General features: G+C 31.9%; 2 protein-coding genes across 5 annotated transcripts in view; one reads left to right on the top strand and one right to left on the bottom strand.

The window, feature by feature from the left end:
* Positions 1 to 7,959, bottom strand: part of LOC143069360 (fatty acid CoA ligase Acsl3-like) — a 42,203-nt gene extending 34,244 nt beyond the window's left edge. The window contains exons 1-6 of one of the 3 annotated variants that reach the window (XM_076243951.1): positions 7,837 to 7,952; positions 4,122 to 4,160; positions 2,475 to 2,635; positions 1,507 to 1,710; positions 1,008 to 1,185; positions 507 to 613 (exon numbers count right to left, since the gene is read on the bottom strand). In XM_076243951.1, coding sequence (XP_076100066.1) covers positions 507 to 613; positions 1,008 to 1,185; positions 1,507 to 1,710; positions 2,475 to 2,609 — 624 coding nt within the window. In that variant the 5' untranslated portion in view covers positions 2,610 to 2,635; positions 4,122 to 4,160; positions 7,837 to 7,952. Of the gene's footprint in view, positions 1 to 506; positions 614 to 1,007; positions 1,186 to 1,506; positions 1,711 to 2,474; positions 2,636 to 4,121; positions 4,293 to 7,836 lie in introns of those variants that run through there. The other 2 variants (XM_076243950.1, XM_076243952.1) reach the window with 2 other exon arrangements.
* Positions 7,943 to 24,626, top strand: LOC143069362 (integrator complex assembly factor WDR73-like). 2 transcript variants are annotated; one of them, XM_076243954.1, is made up of 10 exons: positions 7,943 to 8,128; positions 11,804 to 11,871; positions 14,336 to 14,427; positions 14,785 to 14,873; positions 16,584 to 16,651; positions 20,789 to 20,846; positions 21,387 to 21,511; positions 22,326 to 22,648; positions 23,553 to 23,589; positions 24,381 to 24,626. In XM_076243954.1, exons 1-10 carry the CDS (start codon positions 8,085 to 8,087, stop codon positions 24,614 to 24,616), a joined length of 1,140 nt encoding a protein of 379 aa, XP_076100069.1. In that variant the 5' UTR covers positions 7,943 to 8,084; the 3' UTR covers positions 24,617 to 24,626. The 2 variants fall into 2 exon arrangements, with proteins under 2 accessions (XP_076100069.1, XP_076100068.1); XM_076243953.1 differs by lacking the exon at positions 7,943 to 8,128 and adding an exon at positions 8,232 to 8,396.
* Positions 24,627 to 25,710: the final 1,084 nt, after the last annotated feature.

Genomic DNA, 25,710 nt, shown 5'->3' with positions numbered 1-25,710 from the left:
GTATTAAACACTTTATTGACTTTACTTAATGCCAAAAATACCATTATTTTGAAGAGCAATCTATATCCATCCATTACCTACAAATTCTTCTAAAAGACAAACTTTTATGTACTCCTAAGTGAAATTAAAACTTGAATATAATATTTTTCTATATAAAATTGTCAAAAACTTCAAAAGAAATTTTTGAAATACTAAGGCTTTTCTACCTCAGGCATAGATTACCTTAGCTGTATTTGGCAAAACTTTTAGGAATTTTGGTCCTCGATACTCTTCAACTTCGTACTTTATTTGGCCTTTTAAACTTTTTGGGATTCGAGCGTCACTGATGAGTCTTTTGTAGACGAAACGCACGTCTGGCATATATACAAAATTTAGTCCTGGTATCTATGATGAGTTTATTGCTAAAATTTAAAAAACTTTAAACAGAATAATTTTCAAGAAGACTTGTCTATCTGTTTATTAATACCTGTACACAATTATATAATAATGCTAATACGATGGCTTACTTTAAATCTCGGCAGCAGTTGAGCACTGGTGATGATATATGATACTTCAGCTTCGTTGACACCATGTACAATGGCATCTGGTCCTAGTGTGGCATACAAAGTTACAACTACAAAAATAACATTTCAGTACTTAAGTCATTTTATTTTTTCAAAGTAATTACTAGAAATGCATATATCTGTTGGATGTTTGATCATAAAATTTACAAAAGCACAAGCCATTGACATCTTAAGCAGATAGACATTAAATTTGACACTTCTACTGAATAAAATGATATGAACTCAACATTGATACCAGAATTAAAATTGTATATGCCAGATGCAAAATTTCAGCGCACACAGATGTGCTGTTCACAGTGGTTATGTGGAAAAACCAAAGTTTATGAACTGTCCTTTGCCTATATTACAGATTTGCAACAAATGTTTCCAGATAATCTTGTTTATATATAGTGTATTCCCTTACATTAAACTCTTTAATATGACAAAAATATTAGATTGTTCTACCTGGGAAATTATATTTGAAGCAAGCTTGAGCTGCTATCATCCAATATGGGCTTGTTTCAGCAAAGATCAGAATATTCTGTCTTGGAGTCTTCCCAAGGGCAAGTAACCCACTTCCAAAGTTAGTGGCTCTGGTATAAACATCTTCATATGTCAACCAGTTATATTCACCAAGCATAACCTATAAAAATATAACAAAAATACTGGAATGTCAAATTTGTTTACTGATAGACTTTTTACCTTCTTTTAAATTTATTTGTGTAAAAACCAACATTTTCAATTGTATTTTTAAGACCAGTAATAACTATTGATACACAGATTCTTTCTATATCAAAATGATACAATGTTCCAGTTGATATACTGGGGTAATTCTTACAATGAGTGAATGCCAAGTGATGTGCTAGCTAATTAAAATTAGAAATTTGGTAGTTGTAATCATCTCAGTCTTTTATGATTCTATATTTTAACAAGAGTTAGTATAATATATCAACCATCATTGTACCTTTTTGAACACTCTGCCATTTGGTTGTTTCTCATCTTCTTCTCTCAGTACCTCCCTGTATCCTAAACATTTCCTAGTAGAGTATGACTGTACAGCATTACTAAACAAGTCGTCCAATGTATCACATTTATGTAGCTGTGTTGATAACCCACCAAGGCTTTCCACAGCCCTGTATGGACCACTTTTACCTCCAACAGACTTGGCCTAAAATGAAATAACAAAAAATAATAAATTCAACTCCGTCTGGTGAATTAATGCCTTTGTGAAGCATTTTCATAGAGTCCTTGAAAAGGTTGGTCAACTCCTTCGCCCAAAGAAATATTTCTTTCATAAAAGTAAACATGGTAAACCTCCAAATATTTGCAAATCTTAAAATTAGAATAAAAGATATTAAAATTGTCTTATGACCTGAATGGTTGTTTTCTATAACAGCTGTGTTGGGTTTTTTAGGTTTTTTTTTAGCATTGTTGTCTCTTGTTGGCATCTAACCTATATATGTGTGTTGTCTAATGCAAAGATTCTAAATCTCCTAATTCTTCTAAGTTTTTATCTTGGATGAACACATGTACTTTCAATTTTTTGAATTTCAAATTCTGTGGTTTGTGGAAAAATCAAAGGTTCTTGTGGGAGAACTATTGAGATTTCAAATTTTATGCATAACAACTTGATGAAAGATTATAATCTTAATGCCAGTTATGGGTAAACAAAATTAGCTGTGAATTCTGCAAATTAGGATCGATTCTTTACTGTGTTGAAAGTACAAACATTCACTTAAAAGTCAACCTTATAGATGTTATTTTCAGTGAATGTTGATGTTAATCATTGTGTGATGCAATTAGAAATAACTCTCTACATTTGAAGAGTTAAATAATAAATCCATATAAATCAATGTTTTCCATTCATTTGATTCAATCATTACCTCTATAGAGTTTTTTAACCTTATGTGTAACTTAAGTTTAAATATTTACCTTTAATCGATGACACTGTTTTACCCTCAGATCAGGCCTGAAGATTATGTAATAGGGAACAAAGGATATTACATCATAAACAAAGGTGATGAACTTAAGAACTGTTATTCCAGCAGTTACCCAGATATCTCCCATCTTTACAGTGTATCATGCAGATTTATCTGGAAAATAAATACAATATATATCTTTGTTACTTCAATACTGCTTCAAAACATGAACATTTAAGTCTTATCATGCTTATAAAGTACTATAAGTGAGCCAATAAGAGACAGCCAGCAGAAATATTAATTGAAATAATGATGTAATTTAGTTTATTATACATGTATTTATAGCTATACGCCTATATCCAATTCAGTTTGTAAATCTGAATAGATTGATACTGTATGTGTATGTGAAGATCTAACCCAATACTTAGGCAGCAACCATTTGATTTTCTGGGGGGGGGGCTATGGTTTTTTTTTCTGGACAAAAACAATCTATTTTTTTCTTTCAATTTTAGCATTACATATAGTGGCAGCTGAGGGGGAAACAAACAATTTTTTTTTCTCAGAATCAAAAACAAATTATTTTTTTCTCCGAAAACTGGAAACAAACTTTTTTTTCCAAAAAAAACCATAGCCCCCCCCCCCCCCTCCCCCCCCCAGAAAATCAAATGGTTGCTGCCTTAAGATTCAGATTACTGAATGTCAAGAACTCTTTTGTACATGAAGGTACGTTAGTTGTATGACGTCAGGGCAACTATTTGTTTATATTCATTGACACCAATAGACTCTGATTTTAAGAATAAAAGCGTAACAAAATCAAACACTGCCGTTCTTAAGAAACAGAGCCGTAAAAACAACTGGATACATAAAAAAAACAAAATTAGTATCTAACTTGCAGAAGCTGAATTCCAAAGGATGCCCCCTTTAGAACCAGACAACTACATATTAGTAAATAAAAAATGCCAAACTGTAGATCAATGTAGATGGTGTTGTATTGTGTCATATTTGTTGCCTGCTCCTAACTCTTTATAATAACTGCTTAAAACAAACAGCCTTATGCTTAGATATACTCTGTTTATCTTTCAGCAAAACTGAACGTTTAAATATAAAGGGAGTTTATCGACATGTTTAATGGCACATTTATTACATCTTTTTGTAAAGTACTATCTTACATATCATGCATATGAACATAGAATAAAAACTTCAAGAAAAAATGTCACTTATCATGCTTTTAACAAACTGCATTTTGAAAAATATTTTCAAATTTCATCAAAATGTTGTACAAATTTATTAAGACCATTGACCTTGCAAGTACTTCCTCCTTAAAACTTATATTATGTCTTATGAACTACTACAAAAGTTATAAATTATGCAAAAGTACTTTAATTTAGGTAAGCTGATTACAAGTATATGAGCTTTGAAAGCATTAAAAGATGCAGTATCTAAAATACATCACAAGACACAAACATTATTCATTAAAGAAATAAGGTTTAGAGTGCAAGAACAATAAAGTTAACATGTAAAACACATGTGCATCTATTATGAACATGAAATAAATACCAAAAGTAATATACAAAACTGCAACAACATGCATATGTTTGTACTAAAAAAAGAAGCTTGTAATATTACAACTTTCACTTTTGCTTAAAAAAAATTAACTTACGTATTTATTCGAGATAGGTTAAGGTTAAATATGAGTTACCTGTTTTATAAAAATCAATGATCTCTATAATAAAAGTATTTTTCTGATGATACAAACACTAATCCCTCAGTGATATAAATGTGTTATCAGACAAAAATTTCTTAAACACTCAACACACTTTTGTCTTTAATCTACAAAACATACTTCAACTTGAGGAAATTTAAAAACACTTCAGCGTGGGTGTTATAAACACAAATAATATCATCCAATATTTCAGTCAATCATTGCTTCTTTACATATAAAATCCTGTAATGAATATGTTGTACATGTATTCATTGCAAATGATCAACCAATAAAGACGAGATTTAAAAAAATAAAAAAAAAGAAAGAAAGAACAAAAAACATTAACAAGAAGGTATCTTTTACAATTAACTTTGAGCACAATATTAAATGATTGAAGAAATATTCTTCTAAACTGTAATAAACTCATCTGAAATTATTTTTAAGTCTTTGAAACTTATGTGTACACATGCTCACATGAAACATATGCATAACAATATTAATTAAATAAAGCTTACCTGCCAGAAAAAATATAAAAAATAGAATGGACCTCTATTATATATGTCTTTTGAATTTTAAGTTACTTTTTTGACATCACGGGACAGTAAATCATCTTACTAATCCTATATATATCCTTTCATATGCATTAACAAATATTTTTTCATAAAAAATTACTAACACAATTAATTTGAGTATATACTTTAGCTTGCACTAAGATTGTATCTTAAAGAAAAGCATCCATCTGTCTATAGGTCAAAATACATGTAAATAAATATATGTAGTACCATACAGTATATCGTCAGAAACTCGACCACAGAAACTCTCTGTTGAGGGGAAATTGTTTCTAGGTCATTATTTTACATTTATAACCAACATGTAGACACTTTGCACAACTTACTTTCACTTTAAAAAATCTGTAATTGCTTTGACCACTTACAGTGACTTTCACATGTATAATGTTTATTGACAGTCCTTTCTCTAAAGGTGATTCAATTTTTTTTTTGTATGAGGAAACAGGTATAGGGGGAGGGTTGAGATCTCAAAAAACATGTTTAACCCCGCTGCAATTATGCGTCTGTGTCCCAAGTCAGGAGCCTCTTGCCTTTGTTAGTCTGGTATGATTCTTAATTCTAGTTTCTTGTGTATAATTCAGAGTTTAGTATGACATCCATTATCTCTGAACTAGTATGCATATTTGTTTAGGGGCCAACTGAAGGACACCTCCAGGTGTGGGAGTTTCTCGCTACATTGAAAACCCATTGGTTGCCTTCGGCTGTTGTCAATTTGACAGATTCCCCATTTCCATTCTCAATTTTATTGTACATTTTGTAATTGGTCCCTGTTGCCTTATTGTGGAGTAGGAATCAACATAAATTGTACACGTTTCCTATAGCTACACTAGAATTGTTTCATGACAGCCAATATATTGATTTATAATACAAAACTCATTTTTCATCACTGTAAATTTATTATGTAGATACCTGATTTTGGGTAAAAAACCCATAACTTGGGATAATATACCAATTGATGATCTTTTAAAACCTACAGAATATAGCTGCATGTATTATTTATCTCCCTTCTTCCCGGGATGATCTTTATATCATTTACTTTTTTCATATTACAAATAATTCCACCACCAAGGAAAATCCCTAAACACTTTTTAAGTTACCAATTAATTTGTTTTTACATTACTATATACATCTTTTGTACCTATACTGTTGTGATAATGCATTAATTAAATTTCTTTTTCAAACATCAAAATCTCTTTCCCACATCGTCACCACAATTATTTTTATGCTGGCTCTGTGAGCACCAAACAAAACCTTTAATAACGATCTAGTGACTTATGAATCATTACAGTACTGCTTTGTTCAAGGTACAAAAATCACAAAACTTAATCCACTGCTTAGTCATGTTGTCAAAGTCTAACATGTAAATGTATCTCAATTTTTTTATCTTTCAACTGTATACATTTACGAATGTGGCATGCATTTAAGATGAAATGCAGCACAGAAACTTACAGCAATATTGAGAATGGAAATGGAGAATGTGTTAAAGAGACAACAACCTGACCTTATAAGAGCAGACAACATGAATATTTAAAAGTTCATGTTCATGATGTTTTTGCAATAGAATACAAGATAGATCTATGTCAACATATTGTTCTTTGTGGAAAATGTAATCATATAAACATGTGCCCTTTTGTACTAAGAAGTGCCTAGATAAGAAAAAAACAGATGCTCCGCAGGGCACAGCTTTATACGACCGCAGTGGTCAAACACAGAACAGTTGGGGCAAGTATGGACACAACATTCAAGCTTGATACAGCGCTGAATTTGGATTGTGATTAAGTAGTTGACACTTCATAGGTTTCTGACACAGAATGAATGTGGTCTAATGAACTTAAAATTTAGATACATCATAAAATAATAAAATATAAAATGACAAGTGTAAGGGAGGTAATCAAGTAATCAAACATAACAGTGTTCTTTAGATTTTAATTGGATTACCTCCCCTTCACTGATTTTAAATTTTCTAAATTGTCCTTTAATCAGAAAAACCCTTGTTTTCCCCCTTTTCCCCCCTAATTGCTTAATGATTTGAACCATATCCCCCCCCCATAACCATCCCTTTGTAGTATGGTAACTTGTGGTATAATTTCAGAGAGATTTATACACTTAAACAAGTCATTGACTGAAAACTAAAAAAATGCTTATTTTGGCCCCTTTCTGGTTCCAAATTCCTACACACTTGGGACCATAACCCCCATAATCAATCCAAACCTTCTACCTGTGGTAATAAACATTGTGGTACAATTTCAGAGCAATTGAAATGCTTATACACAAGTTAATATCCTGAAAGTAAAAAAATTCTTGTTTTGGGGCCCCTTATTCCAAAACAGTAGAGACCATCATCCCCAAAATCAATCCCAACCTTCCTTTTGAGATATTGAACCTTTTTATAAAATTTCTGAAGAGACCCATTTACTTCAACTTAAGTTATTGTCTGGACACCAAATGTGTCTTCGAACGATGACCCAGGCGCCGACATCTTACCATTATACAATTTTTGCGGTCATATAAAAATATCACTGGAATACACTTTATCACTCTTTTGCCGCCATTACTGGACATCACACTGGTTTCCGTAAAATTTTGACGTCATAATACAAAATATCTGATGCCACATTGGAAAGTGATTGTTGTATGAGGTTTAGTTCAAGCGTGACAAATTCTCGGATCAAGCGGGAATAGCGATAAATTGTAAGGTGTAAACCCTCATAGAAATCTTGTTCTGTTCATCCTGATTTTAGTTTACCCTTCTCCTTGTCGTCTGCTTCTGCCAGGTAATGGCCACAACCAACTTACTGATTATACTGCGATGGTTTGGTGCGCATATTTGAATACCCCCCTCCCCAAAACCCTAGTACCTGTTAGCACTGATACATGTTCTTCTACAGCTAGGGTCCATTTTGAGGAGTTTGTTCTGTTTAATTTACTGAAATAACTGCAGTTCTAAATTCTATTTCAGTAAAATCCCACTGTCAATTTATTTTTAACCTGTAAAAGTGTACATGGTGTACAGAATAATAAAATTCAACAAAATCCAAATTTGTAAACATTTCAAACATCTCACACGTGCTACCTATATCTTGCATAATCTGCAACATACTTACTTTTCTACTATGTTCATGTGGTGTCACTTAATCGATGTATGCAGTATGCGAGGAGCAACAGGTGAGTTCAGTTCCTCAAACTCCGTTCTTTTTTTACAGGGGATGTGAAGGCCAGGGGACTGCAACTGGTATAAATGGAAAATCGTGATCAGCCGGACGCTTTTCAAAATAATATATTCAAAAAACCAAGTGCTGTCTTCATCAACATACATGTTATTTAGTCTTTGACTTACTTTCACCAAATCTACATGGCTTCAGATGACGATGATTGGTTTTTTGACTCTGTCAGAAAGTACGTATATCGCTGATTTTGAAAAGTTTTGGGTCTCTTTTACTAAACTGTAAAGAGGTCCCTGTAATCTTTTATATCATAGCACAGGCACTTGTTTCTATCAATGGGCATGAGACATCAACATCTACATCTACATAATACTTCTTAATTTCAATATGTTGAAGATTATAAGAAGGCACATGTATACTAGACTTCATGGTTCAGCTAGCAAGCCATCTTACCAAAGATATTACCTTTTTCTATACTCATTGCAATTCGCCAATCTGCTGTAAGGTTTGTTCAAGTATAAGGCCAGTGGCGGATCCAGAGGGGGGTGTAGAGGGCGTACGCTCCCCCCCTTTTGCTTACTTTTTTTTTTGTAAACCGATTAATCAGACAAGACTTGGAGAACTTTGCCATTTCCTGTGTATTTGTTTTTAATGCGGTAATTCTTTACTTATAATGATATTTTTTTGCTGGTATTTACTGATTATGTCAAACTCATGTGATTCGCTATAGTGGAGTTGACCAGTTCGCTGTAATAAAATTAACGGTACCAATTTTCTTGCACCAGATGCGCATTTCGACAATGCATGTCTCTTCAGTGATGCTCGTGGCCAAAATATTTGAAATCCAAAGCTTATATAAAAGATGAAGAGCTATAATCCAAAAGGTCCACAAAGTATAGCCAAATCAGTGAAAGGAATCAGAGCTTTGCATGAGGGAGATACATTCCTTAATTTATAACAATTTCTATCATTTTGTAACAGCAAATTTTAATAACACAAAAAATCCGTATTTTCATGCCAGTACCGAAGTACTGGCTACTGGGCTGGTGATACCCTCGGGGACTAATAGTCCACCAGCAGAGGCATCGACCCAGTGGTAGTAATAAAATTAACGGTACCAATTTTCTTGTAAAAAATGTCACTCAGTCATTTTGAAATTCAAATTACAGTAACACATGGATAGACTGAGGATGACAATCATGACATCTTCAAAAGCGAAACAGGATTGAGCAAGAACGAAATTGACAGAAAGTAATACTCTATTACACTTTCATGATAAAAAGTTCCACAGCAATATTATTATTTATAACCTACAAAAACATGTGTAACCCCAAACGCCCCAGCCATAATTTTAACTAGAAATAACATAGCTGAATGATGATCCCCAGTCAGTATAAGCTCTAGATAGATTTAAAGTCTAAGGAACGAACCATTTGTTTGAGAAGGCAGTCTGAGATATATATTTGAAAGAAATAATCTGACTCTGGTTTTTGCCTTTTAAAAACAAAAATTCTGGCTGTATCTGGATTGAAAACAATAATCTTAAAATTGTCCACTTTTTGCTATTAGAAACAAAAATTTCCAACAGAATTATTTAGCATTAAATAAACATAAAAAAACTGGCGTATTTTTTAAGGGGGCAGGGTTTGCATGTGTGACTGGAATGTCTGTTTCGCAGAACTGATATATTAAATACTTTTTTCAAGACCAAACTGCAACCGGCTGCTGGGTGTGGCCTTTCTGTCTCTATTTGTTGACCGTCATTCATAAACTCGTTGTCATTTTAGACTCATTCGTAGCCTTTAGTTAATTGTGAACCCCCTCTATCCCTTAGTATTGGAAGCCACCTTAAATCGTGTCGGTCGTATTGTAAATTTTATTGAATACCTGGGCGTATATATCTGGTTTACAAGAAGAAATCTGTGAGCTTATTCTAACTTAACATACAACAAACGAGAATTTTCCATGTTTATTTTTTACTGACAAGTCCCACATGCAATATATATTATAGCAGTACATAGCTTTGGATACATACTATCATTTTATGATAGACAATTAATAGAGAGAATACAGCATCAAAAATGTCCAACCTTACACTTTACAGCAACTGTAAAATATACATGCCCAAATTAGGAACCGTCTAAAAAGTACATTTTATGTTTTTTAGCCCCCAAAAGGTCCGAAAATCTTTAAAAATTTCGCCCCCTTTCTAAAATCCTGGATCTGCCCCTGAAGGCTAAGGTTAGGTTTCAGAGATAGAAGATAGGGATTGGTAAAATTGAGAATGGAAATGGGGAATGTGCCAAAGAGACAACAACCTGACCATAGTGCAGACAACTGCAGAAGGTCACCAACAGGTCTTCAATGCAACGAGAAATTCTCGCACCCGGAGGCGCTTATCATTCAATGGTCAATTTGAGACAAATCAATCCATTAAATAAGCATGACGACATTTTAATTTGTATAGATATCAATTCCTGATTTGTTTGCCTGATTCATCTAGTACCTATTAGCCCTGATACTTGTTCACCCTAATTTTTTTTATTGTTGTCTAGTAGTTGCGTAATTTTTATTCTTTGAACAGAGTTTGGTAATGTCATAAAAAATTTCACGGCATATTTGTATTGCCGCAACCAAAAAATAATTTTACGTTTGGGGCTTCTTCTAGATATGGGATAAGAATTCTATGTACATTGTAGGAGAGAAAAACATTCCAGAACTTATTGCTATGTATATTTCTCATACTTATCCACTGTCACTCCTTCTTTGTAGTTTGTCTGTATTTTGTTGCCATAACGTTTATTGTTTATGTAATAGTGTTAGTCAGTGCTTATAAAGTTATCTTATATTTTAAACTGATAATTGATCAAAAACTGAGGGTGACTTTTTATCAGCTTTTAATTACAATGTATATCTTTTTTTGGATAATACTCTTTCTATGAATCCATAGTTCAAAAACAACAATTGGGAGGACCACCTTTGGGGTTTTTCATTAATAATAGTCTAGACCGGGGACTGTGTGATTACCAAGCAGCTGCTATATAGATAGTACATCTTACACTGTCACTTTTCCCCTAGTAATGAACTTCTGATAGTGTCTTTAATGGTAAATTAACAATTGATATGATGAATATAATTATATTTAGCCATGTATAACAGTTTTCAGTAAACTTCTTGCATCAAATTGAATATACATCTGTACAATAGACATATTAACATTGGCATAGTGATAAGTATTTCTCTTTCAATGCACTAATGGTTAACTAGAATTGGAATAAGAGGAGATGTTGAATGAACAGAAACAAAATAGTAACACAACAGTAATACCCCCCATCCCCACCCCCCAACCCCCAAGAAAAAAGACAATATTATAAAAAAAAAAAAACAACAACAGTACATTATATACATGATACATAAAATTGAGAATGGAAATGGGGAATGTGCCAAAGAGACAACAACCCGACCATAGAAAAAAAAACAAACAAAAAAAAAAAAAAAAAAAAAACAACAGCAGAAGGTCACCAACAGGTCTTCAATGTAGCGAGAAATTCCCGCAGCCGGAGGGTGTATATATGTCAAGCTAGAAATTGTCTAAATGTTGACAATTTTGGAAGATTTCAGCATTTTGTACCAAAGTCTTTGAACTCCATAATAGACAAAAAAAACTTTGATAACCAAGGATAAACAATGATAGTAGAGTTTATCTGTAAATAAAAGTATTAGAAAGTAGTTTGAGTAAGTTCAGGTAATATGCTGATATATGCAGAATTAAGGTATTATTTAATATATTGTGGTAGTTATTGTTATTTGTTAGAATATATGTGATGAGTACTAATACACTAATCAAAGCCTGACTGTTAAGTTACATTTTGTAATTAAAATCTGTAGAAAATTTGATATTTTTCAGCTACAGAAACCTGTTCATGTATGATTTACAACACCCTGTAACATGTATGGACTGGGTAGATGATAAAAGTAAGTTATAAAAACAATTCTAGACCATTTGAAGTTAGAGTACATGACAGTTATATGATGCGCTATGTGTGTGTCAGCATTTCAGTGGTATCAATGTAGATTGTAGAATTGAAAATTATCGTACACAGATCATGTAGTGACAGAACTTACTTACCAAAAGGATCTATTTTTCTATGCCCTACCTACAATAGTAGAGGGGCATTAGTTAGCAATACACAGTTAGGAAAAAAACTTAAAATTGACACTCATGATTTTTAAACACCCTCTACATGCATAACACAAATATTAAGCCTTATTTGTACCCTCTACATGCATAACACAAATATTAAGCCTTATTTGTTAGAAAAGAAGATAAACATGATAATCATGTTTATCTTCTTTTCTAACAAATAAGGCTTAATATTTGTGTTATGCATGTTTATCTTCTTTTCTAACAAATAAGGCTTAATATTTGTGTTATGCATGTGTATATTCATAGAAAGAGAATCTTCCATAGATTTGATTTCTAATGGTTATAATGAAGAAATATAATCTCTTTTTGGTGTAACCATGGCAACAATCTGCATTAGTTTGATACAAAGTATAAGGAAAATATGGATTGTCAAACAGATAAATGCCCTATAAAACATGCTAAAACAATCTAAATGTTCATATAAACCCACTTAAAAGGCTATATTATTCTTCAATTATCTAAAAATCAATTTTATTGTACAAAAACTTTCATTTTTAAAAAAATCACCGTGGCCATAATGTGAAACTAAACTTCTAACTGTGTATTGGTACCTTATGTTTTCTGGTTTGTGGGTCTGTTAGTCCATCTGTCCCGCTTCTGTCCAAAGTTTTTGGTCAAGATAGTTTTTGATGAAGTAGAAGTCCAATCAACTTGAAACTTAGTACACTTGTCCCTGTGATATGAATCCTATTATTTAAATGCCAAATTAGATTTTTGACCCCACTTTCATGGTCCATTGAACATAGAAAATGATAGTGAGAGTGGGGCATCCATGTACTATGGACACATTCTTGTTTATACATAATTTTATACATAAAAATTTGTAAGGGTTCCACGGAACCCAGTGTCTCGCCTACTTTTGCTGTTAATCGCAGACTCAACAAAAATGAGGAAAGACATCAATAAAAATTTCCTTCTCGATACTGTCTTTTGATTGAAAGACGCTTCCAAGTTTGGTAAAAAATCCTGGATAGTTTATGAATCTAATAAATGTTTTATAAACTTTAACTGCAGACTGTATGTATTGTTAACTGGAAGAAAAACTAAGTCCATTTATAAGTAAAATACGGAAAAAATTTTTTTTTTTTTTTTTTGCAAAATTTACTTCTGAATAATATCTTATGATCAGAAACAAGCTTTTGTCTAAGTTTGGAAGAAATCCAGGATAGTTTAAGAACATTATAAAAATTTTAAAAACTTAAACCACAGTGAATGTTTTGTTTCTGGCAAAAAAACTAAGTCCATTTATAAGTAAAATACGAAAAAGTGGAAATTTATTTTTACAAAATTTTCTTCTTGACACTATCTTATGATCATAAACAAGCTTCTGTCCAAGTTTGGTACAAATCAAGGATAGTTTATGAAAGTTATTAAAATTTTAAAAACTTTAACCACAGAGTGAATGTAATGTTTCTTCGCAGAAAAACTAAGTCCATTTATAAGTAAAATACTGAAAAAAAGGAATTTTATTTTTACAAAACTTACTTCTGGATACTTCCTTATGATCATAAACAAGCTTCTGTCTAAGTTTGGTAGAAATTCAGTATATTTTAAGAAAGTTATTAAAATTTCAAAATCTTTAACCACAGAGTGAATATTTGTGGACGACGACGACGACGGAATGTAGGATCGCTTAGTCTCGCTTTTTGACTAAAGTCGAAGGCTCGACAAAAATGAGAATGTATGGTATTTATTATAGAGACTATACAACAAACAAGTCAATCAAACAAAATATATAGTAGCTACATTTTACTATATTAGCTTTACAATTGGACAGGTGCTCACATCATACATGTCAAAGGTCAATTTCTTATTTGAAAGAAAAAATTCAGAAGTAAAAACTGACCAAATGTTTCACAAAGTAGACTTTTTAAAAGTCAGAAGTTTCAAAATTAATTCAGACTAGCACTCAAAGCAAAGGGCATGCTCTTAATATTCAAAGTCTTGACTGGTTGTGAATAGATTCAAATGATCTGAAATTAGCATTGAATTTTTTAAAATTAGAAACAAATTAATATATTATCAAAGCTACCAGCACTGTTGAAGGCCATGGAACAGCATTTATCTGGTTTTTGAAATGACATGACATCGTAATCATCAATGATATAAAAGCACAATTTATTACTTAATTAAAAATAGATGAAGAGGTACACATCAAATCTACATATACTGTACATCTACTTTACAACCTCTATTTAAGAATATTGATGATTTGAAAGACTTTTCTTGCAGATTTAGTTGTTGCAACATCAAGTGATGCAAGAAATGAGATATTAGAGTTGTCTGTCCCTGATAAGCTTTTATCTGATGATTCAGAAAGTGCTGTGAGTATTAAAATGTAAGATGAGTACTGTTGCATAAACATCATACTAAATTTGATTAACACCTCGCTTGTCAACAGAGGAGGTTTAGCTCCCCCCCCCCCTCCCCATTTTTGGAAAATTTGTTTGATTATTTTGAAAATCACTGGAGCATGCCCCCTCTTATGAAAATTATGGATCTGCCACTGATCAAGAAGGTCTTACAGACATACAAATTTATTTTTTTTCAATTGGAATGAGCATTAATTAAAGCTATTATTAGTAACTTGTGTAATTTATGAACTCGATCTTTAGCATTACAGTATTTATCTGTTCAATATTGAGTTTAACTAATTAGTTTTGTTTTATCTTCATTTTAAGGGTTTGCTGAAAGACAGAGATTTTCGTCAGAAGAATGGTGGATTCAGTACTAGCAAAATATGTTGTGTAAAACATATTCCTAAATCAAGGTTAAGTTATTTATACAATCATACTTCTTATATGCTTTGCTTATTAGGGAATACTTGATATGATTGGTCGAGAGGATTTCTGGTAGTTGATCTTGGCGTTGGTTTTTTTTTGATAGATGACGTTGACCGAACTTCTTTTCGTAACTAATGTAAACAACACGGCAGCTATTATAACACCAACATTAACAAAACTTATTTTCACTGCACGTTAATCGTTAAATTAAATAATACACAAAAGCATTCGTTAAAATGATAATAGAGTTTTTGCAGTTTAATTTTTTTATCAGATAGCAAATTTCATTGAGTTCATAATTGTGCCTTAACCAACAAATATATTAATGCACCAGGCCTATTCAATGACACAAATATACAATTAATGTGCGATAGAGGTAACGAGTGTGGAAAAATATATTCCCTACCTCCAATTTTAAAGAATTATAAGGATTAAACGCTTTTTTAAAGGAATTTATTGGTGTATAAAATGGACCAAGTCACTCACAACATGTCATACTTGTTTGTGAGTGAATTGGTTGAGTTTATACACCAATAAATTCCTTTAAAAAGTCTTTTAATCATGTTAATCCTATATTAATTTTAATCTACAGTAAATACATGAAAAACAATTTACTGGTGGTGCCTTCATTCTAATTGTTATAAAGTGTATATTTAAGAAGATGTTTGTGCACTTTTAATCTGAAAAGCAAGAACTGCTTAATACCTTTGAGGTTTCACTTTGAAAGGAATTTGATTTGTATACACTAATATAACAGTTATCTAGACTCTAAACTTACATGTCATTTATTAATGCTATCATATTTCCAGAAATCTTTTATTAAATTAGTGTAATGTTTATTGGTCGTTAAGGTTACTAATAAGTAGGATCTTATTGTAGCAATGCATGGTTTACGCTAGAGAAAGAGTTAGGCAGATTTAGACGTTTGGCAGGAGAGTCAGTGGTTCGGTCCATTGGTATGGGGGTGTTTGAGAGGTACTCTTGTGTTCGGTATCGGGAACATTTAGAGAACACCCCTATCAAGTAAATAGTGGTATCGACCACGGGTATATAAGAGCGTTAGAAACAGCTGTCGGTTGTCTGACGATGAGCCGTCATAAGTCAACAGAGCGTACGTCCGTAATATTAAAGGCTGAAAGAGCTTTAATATTTAGAGGACACTTTGTACTGGGTACAAAGTAAAACGTACGAGTTAATTGGATTGACAAGGCATACTGTCCCATTCAGAGGACAAGTTGTACCAGCCCGCACTGTCTGGTAGTGACAGACTGTCCCTCTCGGAGGACAAGTTTTACCAGCCCGCACTGTCTGGAAGTGACAGACTGTCCCATTCGGAGGACAGGCTGTACCAGCACACACTGTCTGATACAGACAGACTGTACCAGCTATACTGTCTTGTAGTGACATAAAGTCCCATTAGGAGGACAGACTGTTATATTGTATAAACTTGTATATATAAGAGTTCATACTTACTTTGTATCGGCAAAGAGCCCGTGTATATATTTTGGTTCATTGTGTATAGCATAGATAGTTATAGTTATTGGTATTGATGTATTGTTTGTGGACAACTTGGATCGAAGTATTTACTGGAACGGACGTTTGAGATATAAACGCCTGGTTACACGTTACATTAGCAATACAAATATAAACTAAACATATATAAGCTTCTTTCATTTGTATTTGTATTATCCTTACAGACAGGTGTGCACCAGTGATGAAACAAATACAGGTATACAGGTATGGAAGATTGGATCAAATGGAACTGGTATGTATATTCCCTGTTTTTCTTCCTTGAATTTTATGCGCACATTTTTAGAATGAAGCGCTGCTACATTAAGGTCCAAAGGGTCCAAAATTAAACTTAGTTTGATTTTAACAAAAATTGAATCCTTGGGGTTCTTTGATATGCTGAATCTAAAAATGTACTTAGATTTTTGATTATGGACCCAGTTTTGAAGTTGGTCCAAATCGGGGTCCAAAATTAAACTTTGTTTGATTTCATCAAAAATTGAATAATTGGGGTTCTTTGATATGCCGAATCTAACTGTGTATGTAGATTCTTAAGTTTTGGTCCCGTTTTCAAATTGGTCTACATTAAGGTCCAAAGGGTCCAAAATTAAACTTAGTTTGATTTTAACAAAAATTGAATCCTTGGGGTTCTTTGATATGCTGAATATAAAAATGTACTTAGATTTTTGATTATTGGTCCAGTTTTCAAGTTGGTCCAAATCAGGGTCCAAAATTAAACTTTGTTTGATTTCATCAAAAATTGAATAATTGGGGCTCTTTGATATGCCAAATCTAACTGTGTATGTAGATTCTTAATTTTTGGTCCTCTTTTCAAATTGGTCTACATTAAAGTCCAAAGGGTCCAAAACTAAACTAAGTTTGATTTTAACAAAAAATGAATTCTTGGGCTTTTTATACGACCGCAAAATTTGAAAAATTTTTCGTCGTATATTGCTATCACGTTGGCGTTGTCGTCTGCGTCGTCGTCGTCCGAATACTTTTAGTTTTCGCACTCTAACTTTAGTAAAAGTGAATAGAAATCTATGAAATTTTAACACAAGGTTTATGACCACAAAAGGAAGGTTGGGATTGATTTTGGGAGTTTTAGTCCTAACATTTTAGGAATTAGGGGCCAAAAAGGGCCCAAATAAGCATTTTCTTGGTTTTCGCACTATAACTTTAGTTAAAGTAAATAGAAATCTATGAAATTTTGACATAAGGTTTATGACCACAAAAGAAAGGTTGGGATTGATTTTGGGAGTTTTGGTTCTAACAGTTTAGGAATTAGGGGCCAAAAAAGGGCCCAAATAAGCATTATTCTTGGTTTTCGCACAATAACTTTAGTTTAAGTAAATAGAAATCAATGAAATTTAAACACAATGTTTATGACCACAAAAGGAAGGTTGGTATTGATTTTGGGAGTTTATGTCCCAACAGTTTAGGAATTAGGGGCCAAAAAGGGACCCAAATAAGCATTTTTTTTGGTTTTCGCACCATAACTTTAGTATAAGTAAATAGAAATCTATGAAATTTAAACACAAGGTTTATGACCATAAAAGGAAGGTTGGTATTGATTTTGGGAGTTTTGGTCCCAACAGTTTAGGAATAAAGGGCCCAAAGGGTCCAGATTTAAACTTTGTTTGATTTTATCAAAAATTGAATAATTGGGGTTCTTTGATATGCCGAATCTAACTGTGTATGTAGATTCTTAATTTTTGGTCCCGTTTTCAAATTGGTCTACATTAAGGTCCAAAGGGTCCAAAATTAAACTTACTTTGATTTTAACAAAAATTGAATCCTTGGGGTTCTTTGATATGCTGAATCTGAAAATGTACTTAGATTTTTTATTATTGGCCCAGTTTTCAAGTTGGTCCAAATCGGGGTCCAAAATTAAACTTTGTTTGATTTCATCAAAAATTGAATAATTGGGGTTCTTCGATATGCCAAATCTAACTGTGTATGTAGATTCTTAATTTTTGGTCCCGTTTTCGAATTGGTTTACATTAACGTCCAAAGGGTCCAAAATTAAACTAAGTTTGATTTTAACTAAAATTAAATTCTTGGGCTTATTTGATATGCTTTATCTAAATATGTACTTTGATTTTTGATTATGGGCCCAGTTTTCAAGTTGGTACAAATCAGGATTCCATATCAAGTATTGTGCAATAGCAAGAAATTTTCAATTGCACAGTATTGCACAATAGCAAGAAATATCTAATTGCACAATATTGTGCAATAGCAATTAATTTTCAATTGGAGTTATCTTTCTTTGTATAGAATAGTAGTTGATAATATATGTTGGAAATTTACCAGACATGACTATGATGTCATTTTCTATTTTTATTTGCCAATAACTTTATGTAAATAACTTCATTGGAAATTTGCCAATATAAAATGTTGCTGATGAAGCTTTTTTTCCTTATCTTATCTAAAATGTTTTTAGATAATGTATGTTGGACATTTGCCAGACATGACTATGATGTCATTTTCTATTTTTATTTGCCAATAACTTTATGTAAATAACTTCATTGGAAATTTGCCAATATAAAATGTTGCTGATGAAGTTTTTTTTATTGTTTTATACAATAAATAATGTATATTCACTTTACTACCAACCAATCTTTACCATTCAGTGATAACAAGCACTTTATTTTACATTTTAATATCTTATGATGTATTTAAAAGAGTAGTTATTGTTGCAAACTCCATTGGAAATTTCAATTGATATCAGTTTTGGAAAAAGGGAAACGGGGATGTGAAAAAAAAGGGGGGGGTTTAAATTTCTCTCATTTCAGATTTCATAAATAAAAAGAAAATTTCTTCAAACATTTTTTAAAGAGGATTAATATTCAACAGCATAGTGAATTGCTCAAAGGCAAAAAAAAACTTTTAAGTTCATTAGACCACATTCATTCTGTGTCAGAAACCTATGCTGTGTCAACTATTTAATTTTAGATTTAAAAAGTTTGAAGAAATCTTTAATTGATTTGTAAAATCTTGACATTTGTTTTGTGTAAAAAAAAAAACATATAATGTCAAAAATTTGATCACAATCCAAATTCAGAGCTGTATCACGCTTGAATGTTTTGTCCATACTTGCCCCAACTGTTCAGGGTTCGACCTCTGCGGTCGTATAAAGCTGTGCCCTGCGGAGCACCTGGTTTGATATGCTGAATCTAAACATGTACTTAGATTTTTGATTATGGACCCAGTTTTCAAGTTGGTTCAAATCAGGATCCAAAATTATTATATTAAGTATTGTGCAATAGCAAGAAATTTTCAATTGCACAGTATTCAGCAATAGCAAGAAATTTTCAATTGCACAGTATTGTGCAATAGCAAGAAATCTTTAATTGCACAGTATTGTTCAATAGCAAATATTTTCAATTGCACAGTATTGCGCAATAGCAAGAAATAATATTGTGCAATAGCAAGAATTTTTTAATTGGAGTTATCTTTCTTTGTCCAGAATAGTAGTTGAATCAACTTAAATCATTGTTTTATACAATATACAATGTATATTCACTTTTACTACCAACCAATATTTACCATTCAGTGATAAAAAGCACTTTATTTTACATTTTAATATTTTATGATGTATTTAAAAGAGTATTTATTGTTGCAAACTCCATTAGAAATTTGAATTTATATCAGTTTTGGAAAAAGGGAAAGGGGGATGTGAAAAAAAAATGGGGTGGGGGGTTAAATTTTTCTCATTTCAGATTTCATAAATAAAAAGAAAATTTCTTCAAACATTTTTTTGAGAGGATAAATATTGAACAGCATAGTGAATTGCTCAAAGGCAAAAAAAAAAATTTAAGTTCATTAGACCACATTCATTCTGTGTCAGAAACCTATGCTGTGTCAACTATTTAATCACAATCCAAATTTAGAGCTGAATCCAGCTAGAATGTTGTGTCCATACTTGCCCCAACCGTTTAGGGTTCAACCTCTGCTGTCGTATAAAGCTGCGCCCTGCGAAGCATCTGGTTTTCTTATATAGCCGCTTTTATGTACAAAAGGGCACATGTTTACATGATTACATTTTCCACAAAGAACAATATGTTGACATAGATCTATCTTGTATTCTATTGCAAAAACATCATGAACATGAACTTTTAATTATTCAACTATTTAATTTTAGATTTAAATAAGTTTGAAGAAGAAATCTTTAATTGATTTGTAAAATCTTGACATTTGTTTTGTGTAAAAAACCCATATAATGTCAAAAATTTGATCACAATTCAAATTCAGAGCTGTATTACGCTTGAATGTTTTGTCCATACTTGCCCCAACTGTTCAGGGTTCGACCTCTGCAGTCGTATAAAGCTGCACCCTGCAGAGCACCTGGTTAATAATATGTTTTGACAAATCACTTTGATATTTATTTTAGATCTTATTGAGCTTGCTGAAAGCTTCAAATCACAGCATGTAGACAAAAGTAACAAAAAGTAAGTTTTTATTCAAACATTTATTTACAACCTTGGTTCAAAAAAACATCTTAAAATGACACAGACTTAAATGTCAGAATAAGTTATAAATAAAGTGGACATGCAGAAGATGTTGATAGGACAGCAACCCCAAAACACATCATAATCATGGTTTCGAACAGACAATTGCAAGTATCTATGTCCCAAACCTGTGTCATAAATCTTCTTCATTATTAGTTGTTAAATTTGTCCATTCCTCTTTACTTAAACTATAACAAATTTAATATTAAATTGTCATCTACTTTACAAATACTGTAAGTTCAGAAATTAGTGTGAGGTATAGATTAATAGAAATAATGCGACTGAATAAATAATTAACTTAATCTATGATACTGGTACATAAAAATACCTTAAACATTTTGGAAAATGGAGAAAAATCTTGCATGCTAGTTTAATATACTGCAGGAATTTGACACCATTACAGTCAATAAACATATTATATGCAAACAGTGATGTTCTTAAAATTTGCAATTGAAACATTTATTTTGAATTGATTTTTAGATGCTTTGCAAAGATAGCCGTAAATGAAGAAAAGCCATCTTGTATTGTATTTGGTACTTGTCTAAATAATTTATGTTGTTTGGATTTAGAAAAAGGGACCATACATGAAGTATGTGATAAAACAGGTACTGAAATTATTAATTATTTTAATGGCTTAAACAAATAGATTTGTGGGAAATGCTGTATATCCTAAATACTTTTTCCATTGTGTGATCATTTTTTTCTCAATTAGTTTTGACAGTTTTTCTCATAAAAAGTACATATTTTAGTTTTTAATTTAAAAGGACAAATTACTGTGGATTCTCCTATTTGCCAGGATTGAGGAAAACTTCCTTTTTTGTCGATATTTGATTTTATAGTTTATGACAAAGTCTGCATGCAAACCTGTAGAAAATTTGTAATTCGTTTAAAATTTAAATTTGTGGTTCACTTGAACCTATGAAATAAAAAAAAAAAGGTATTTTACAAAAAATAACAAATCCACAATAAATTAAGACGGTTTCAAAGCAAGTTAAAGTATGAAAACTATGAACAGAGTTCACAAATTCCCAACCCTATTCTTCACATTTGGCACATATTCTCAGATTGACTTAATATTTGGTCTACAACATGACAGTGTTGAGTTGTAACATGTGACACTTGGTGGATCGGTCTGGTTACTCTGGTACCAACTTCTTGTTTACCAATACTTTGAATTTTTCCATATGTTGAATGAACATTAAAAAAACATCATACCGATACTTTTCTCAGACACTATTGTACAGAATGGCTATATATTTGGCCAACAGTTTAACAGAGATGAGCTTTAAAGGTCTTTCTGACACCTACTTCATGTTTTTAATTCTTTGAATTGCAAGTGGAGGCATGTTAAACAGAACAATCCATTCATTCTTATTTACATTTTATAAGTTTTATTTTCATGTATCTGTTTATTTTTAGAGTGTACTGAAACATCAATAATCAGTGAAATAAAATTCATGGATCAAAACACATTGATAAGTTGTGAAAATTCAGGAGAAATTAGACTCATTGACCTCAGAGTAAAGCAGGAAAAACCAGACAATAACAGAAAAAGTACTTCAAACTCAGTGTGTGACAAATGCTCTTATTGGACAATGGATATTACAGTTGACCTAGTTTATAGATTGTCGTCTGCTGGATCTGTTGTCATTTCTGATGTTAGAAATGGAAGTGATAAAATCCTACAAGAGATGAATACAAAACAACAGTCCAAGACAAAACATACAGAAATTAGTATCAAGGTTTGTACCCCATTACAAATGGATACTGACACTTGCTTTTATAGTTTATCTGTCAAGAGATGAGAAATATCTTCTTGACTTGTATCCTTTGGAGGAATTTGTTTCTCTAATGATTTGTAGACTATACATTGGAAAACTCATCTTTCTTTTTAGATGAGATATAATACCGGTATATATATATGAATCGATCTTATACCCGGAAAGATATTTTACAATCATTACACACTTTCAATAAGACATATTGTAGCAACACTTCTGTTGATGGAAATTAATGACTAAATATTAATGAAAAGATCTTGACAGTCTATGGGTCTTTGACCTTTGCGTCTTTAAGAAAATATCTGACAAAATTCAAATATATTGTATATGAATACTGAAACCTGACAGACTATTTTGTAAATTTATTTGGTAGGCTTTAAGCGCTTTTAATTTTTGAATTCAAGGTTCCAAAAAAGTGGCCTTATACCCTCTCCTCTGGTGCTTTAGTGTACATGGTGTATAGCTATATATAATAGAAGTAAACATATTTAATGAATGGCTGTTATTTATTTTGAATTTATTGAACCATAAAATTAATTTTTGACTCTTCACATTGAATAATCCGCGAAGTGGATTATGTTAAATGTGAAGAGTCAAAAATTAATTTTATGGTTCAATAAATTCAAAATAAATTATTGCCATTCATTATAAATAAATTTCTATCAAAAATAAGGCTAAAAAAATATATGTTAGAACGAATAACAACGTACACAGATGTTTGCGTATGAATACACAACGTTAGAGTGGGCGTGTCTCCATAAAAATTGATAACATTGAAAATAAAGCTAATTCTTTTAACCAATCAGAAGACAGTAAATACACCAAATTTATTTATTTAATTTTATAGTTTAAAATTATTTTTCAGGCTTCTCCACAGCAAAAGCAAAAAGTATCTCTGTCAGGTAAGCATATCATACAGGGACAAAAGACAATTGAGGTTACATTTCAATTTCCCTTGGTAAAATGTGTAAGCCCCTGGCCTTCCATTGAATTAGAGCATGAATTTTTCAGTTGATATGCCTCAGTTGTAAATTAGTTGTAAAATTTTCAGCTTTCTACTTTATTTTACCTGTTTTACTTTTTTGATTCAAGTATCATTGATGAGTCTTTTGTAGATGAAAAGCACATCTGACATACAAAATTACAACCCTGGTATCTCTGATGTTTTCTTTTGTATGTTGCATTGAAGTATATATAATAAAGGAGATGAGTACAATAATGTAGACACTAGCTAGGTGTAGTGATTTAATGTACAGTAGTTTTCTTAGATGACTGATATAAGAGACAAAAGTTCCAAGGTTATTGCTATTTTTAGATAGTTGGATTCTGTTATATTCAGGACTTTGACCAACAAGAGAAATGTGAGAAAAGGAAGATATTTTTGACATAAAATGCATATAGTATACAAATTTATATATATATGTTGATTCCTAGTCTGTCAAAACTGAGGTTTTAAGTTGGAACATCTACCATTTGGGTTGTTGGTCATCTCTGTGGCCTTCCAGCTACCTCCACCATCAAAATCTGACCATCTATATACATGATATACATGTATAGCAAAGAGAGTTGAAGTTGCCATTAAACACCACTAATCAATCTATCTATATCAGTGTGTAGCTGTTTCTTTAATTCTTTTATACTTTATTTTGTTGGTTTTTGAGCCATTTTAATCCTCATTCATATCTTCTTACAGGATTTGATGGAAATGTATACATTTATGATACACAGAAGTCACCAGTCCAGGAATTTGGATACAGTTTTACTGAACCAATATTTAATCATCAAGGTCATGTGAAGAATTGTTCTGACCAATCAGATATTATAAAATGTTTAGCTCATTTGTGGCATCCATGGAAACCAGATCTGATTATGTCTTCAGGATCTGAAGGATCCTTACATGCCTGGGAGTACTGTTTACCAAATACATGATTAAAATATAGCTTATTTATGTCATTTCTCAAAATTATCAAGTCAGTTTCATGTTCCACATTCTTGGATGCCCAATATCGAATTTTACTGAATTTATTTAACACATCTTTGATTATGTCATTGACAGATTAAGTATCAATGATTTTTATTGAGCTTGAGACTTCTGTTGCAGTAAGCTCAACATATGGATGATGATCCAACAGCAGCTTCAGCAGTGCTGACTAACTGCTAAAAAGCTCTATATTTTAGAAGGTGAAAGACCTGGATGCTGTTTGATGATGCCTTATGCTATGAAATTTCTGTCTATCATATGTCCAATGTCAATGACCTCATTTTCATGGTTCAGATTGTAAATTTCTCACTTATAATAAGTAGTATGATAACTATATTTAGTATGTTGGTACCTTGCAAGGTCCTCGTGTCTGTCAAGCAGTTTTCATCTGACCCAATCTCATTTCATGGATCAATGAATATGGTTATGTTTTCATGGTGAAGTCCATATCTCCGATACTATATTTAGTCTAAACAATAGATCTACTATATTTGGTGTATGGAATGATTGTAAGGTGTACATGTCAAACTGTCACGTGTCATATGACCTTTATCTTATTTTCATGGTTCAGTGGTTAAAGTTCATTTTGTATTAGAACATGTAGAATAAGAAATACAATAATTTCTATATTTGCAACATCACAAACAAGTTTATGTGTTTTGGTCTGTTTTTCTTCAACTATTACAAATAGGTCAACTATATTTAGTGTATGGAATGATTGTAAGGTGTATATGTCTGTCTGGTAATGTCAGAATAGGTAACAACAGCTGAATCTAAGCAAAATGACAATGATAAATGAATTAACAAAGATAAAATTGAGAATGGAAATGGAGAAATGTGTCAAAAAGACCACAACCCGATCAGAGAGCAAAAAAAAACACCAGCAGCTGATGGCCACAATATGTCTTCAACACAGCAAGAAAAATCCTGGGGATGGAATTCAGCTTACCCCTAAACAAAATTGTGTACTAGTTCATGAGAACTACTGGTATTTACTGTCATGACAGCTATGTTACGTTTACATGGTTAAGTTTGTTTCTTA

Source organism: Mytilus galloprovincialis, chromosome 3, assembly GCF_965363235.1.
Source record: "Mytilus galloprovincialis chromosome 3, xbMytGall1.hap1.1, whole genome shotgun sequence".
Lineage (NCBI taxonomy): Eukaryota > Metazoa > Mollusca > Bivalvia > Mytilida > Mytilidae > Mytilus > Mytilus galloprovincialis.
This window is presented reverse-complemented; position numbering and strand designations above follow the sequence as displayed.

Coding starts and splice junctions, on each gene's coding strand:
- LOC143069362 (XM_076243953.1), top strand. CDS start 8,284: ATGTTGAAGATTATAAGAAGGCACATGTATACTAGACTTCATGGTTCA. Junction 14,874..16,583: donor AAACATATTCCTAAATCAAG/GTTAAGTTATTT, acceptor TTATCCTTACAG/ACAGGTGTGCACCAGTGATG. Junction 20,847..21,386: donor GTAGACAAAAGTAACAAAAA/GTAAGTTTTTAT, acceptor ATTGATTTTTAG/ATGCTTTGCAAAGATAGCCG.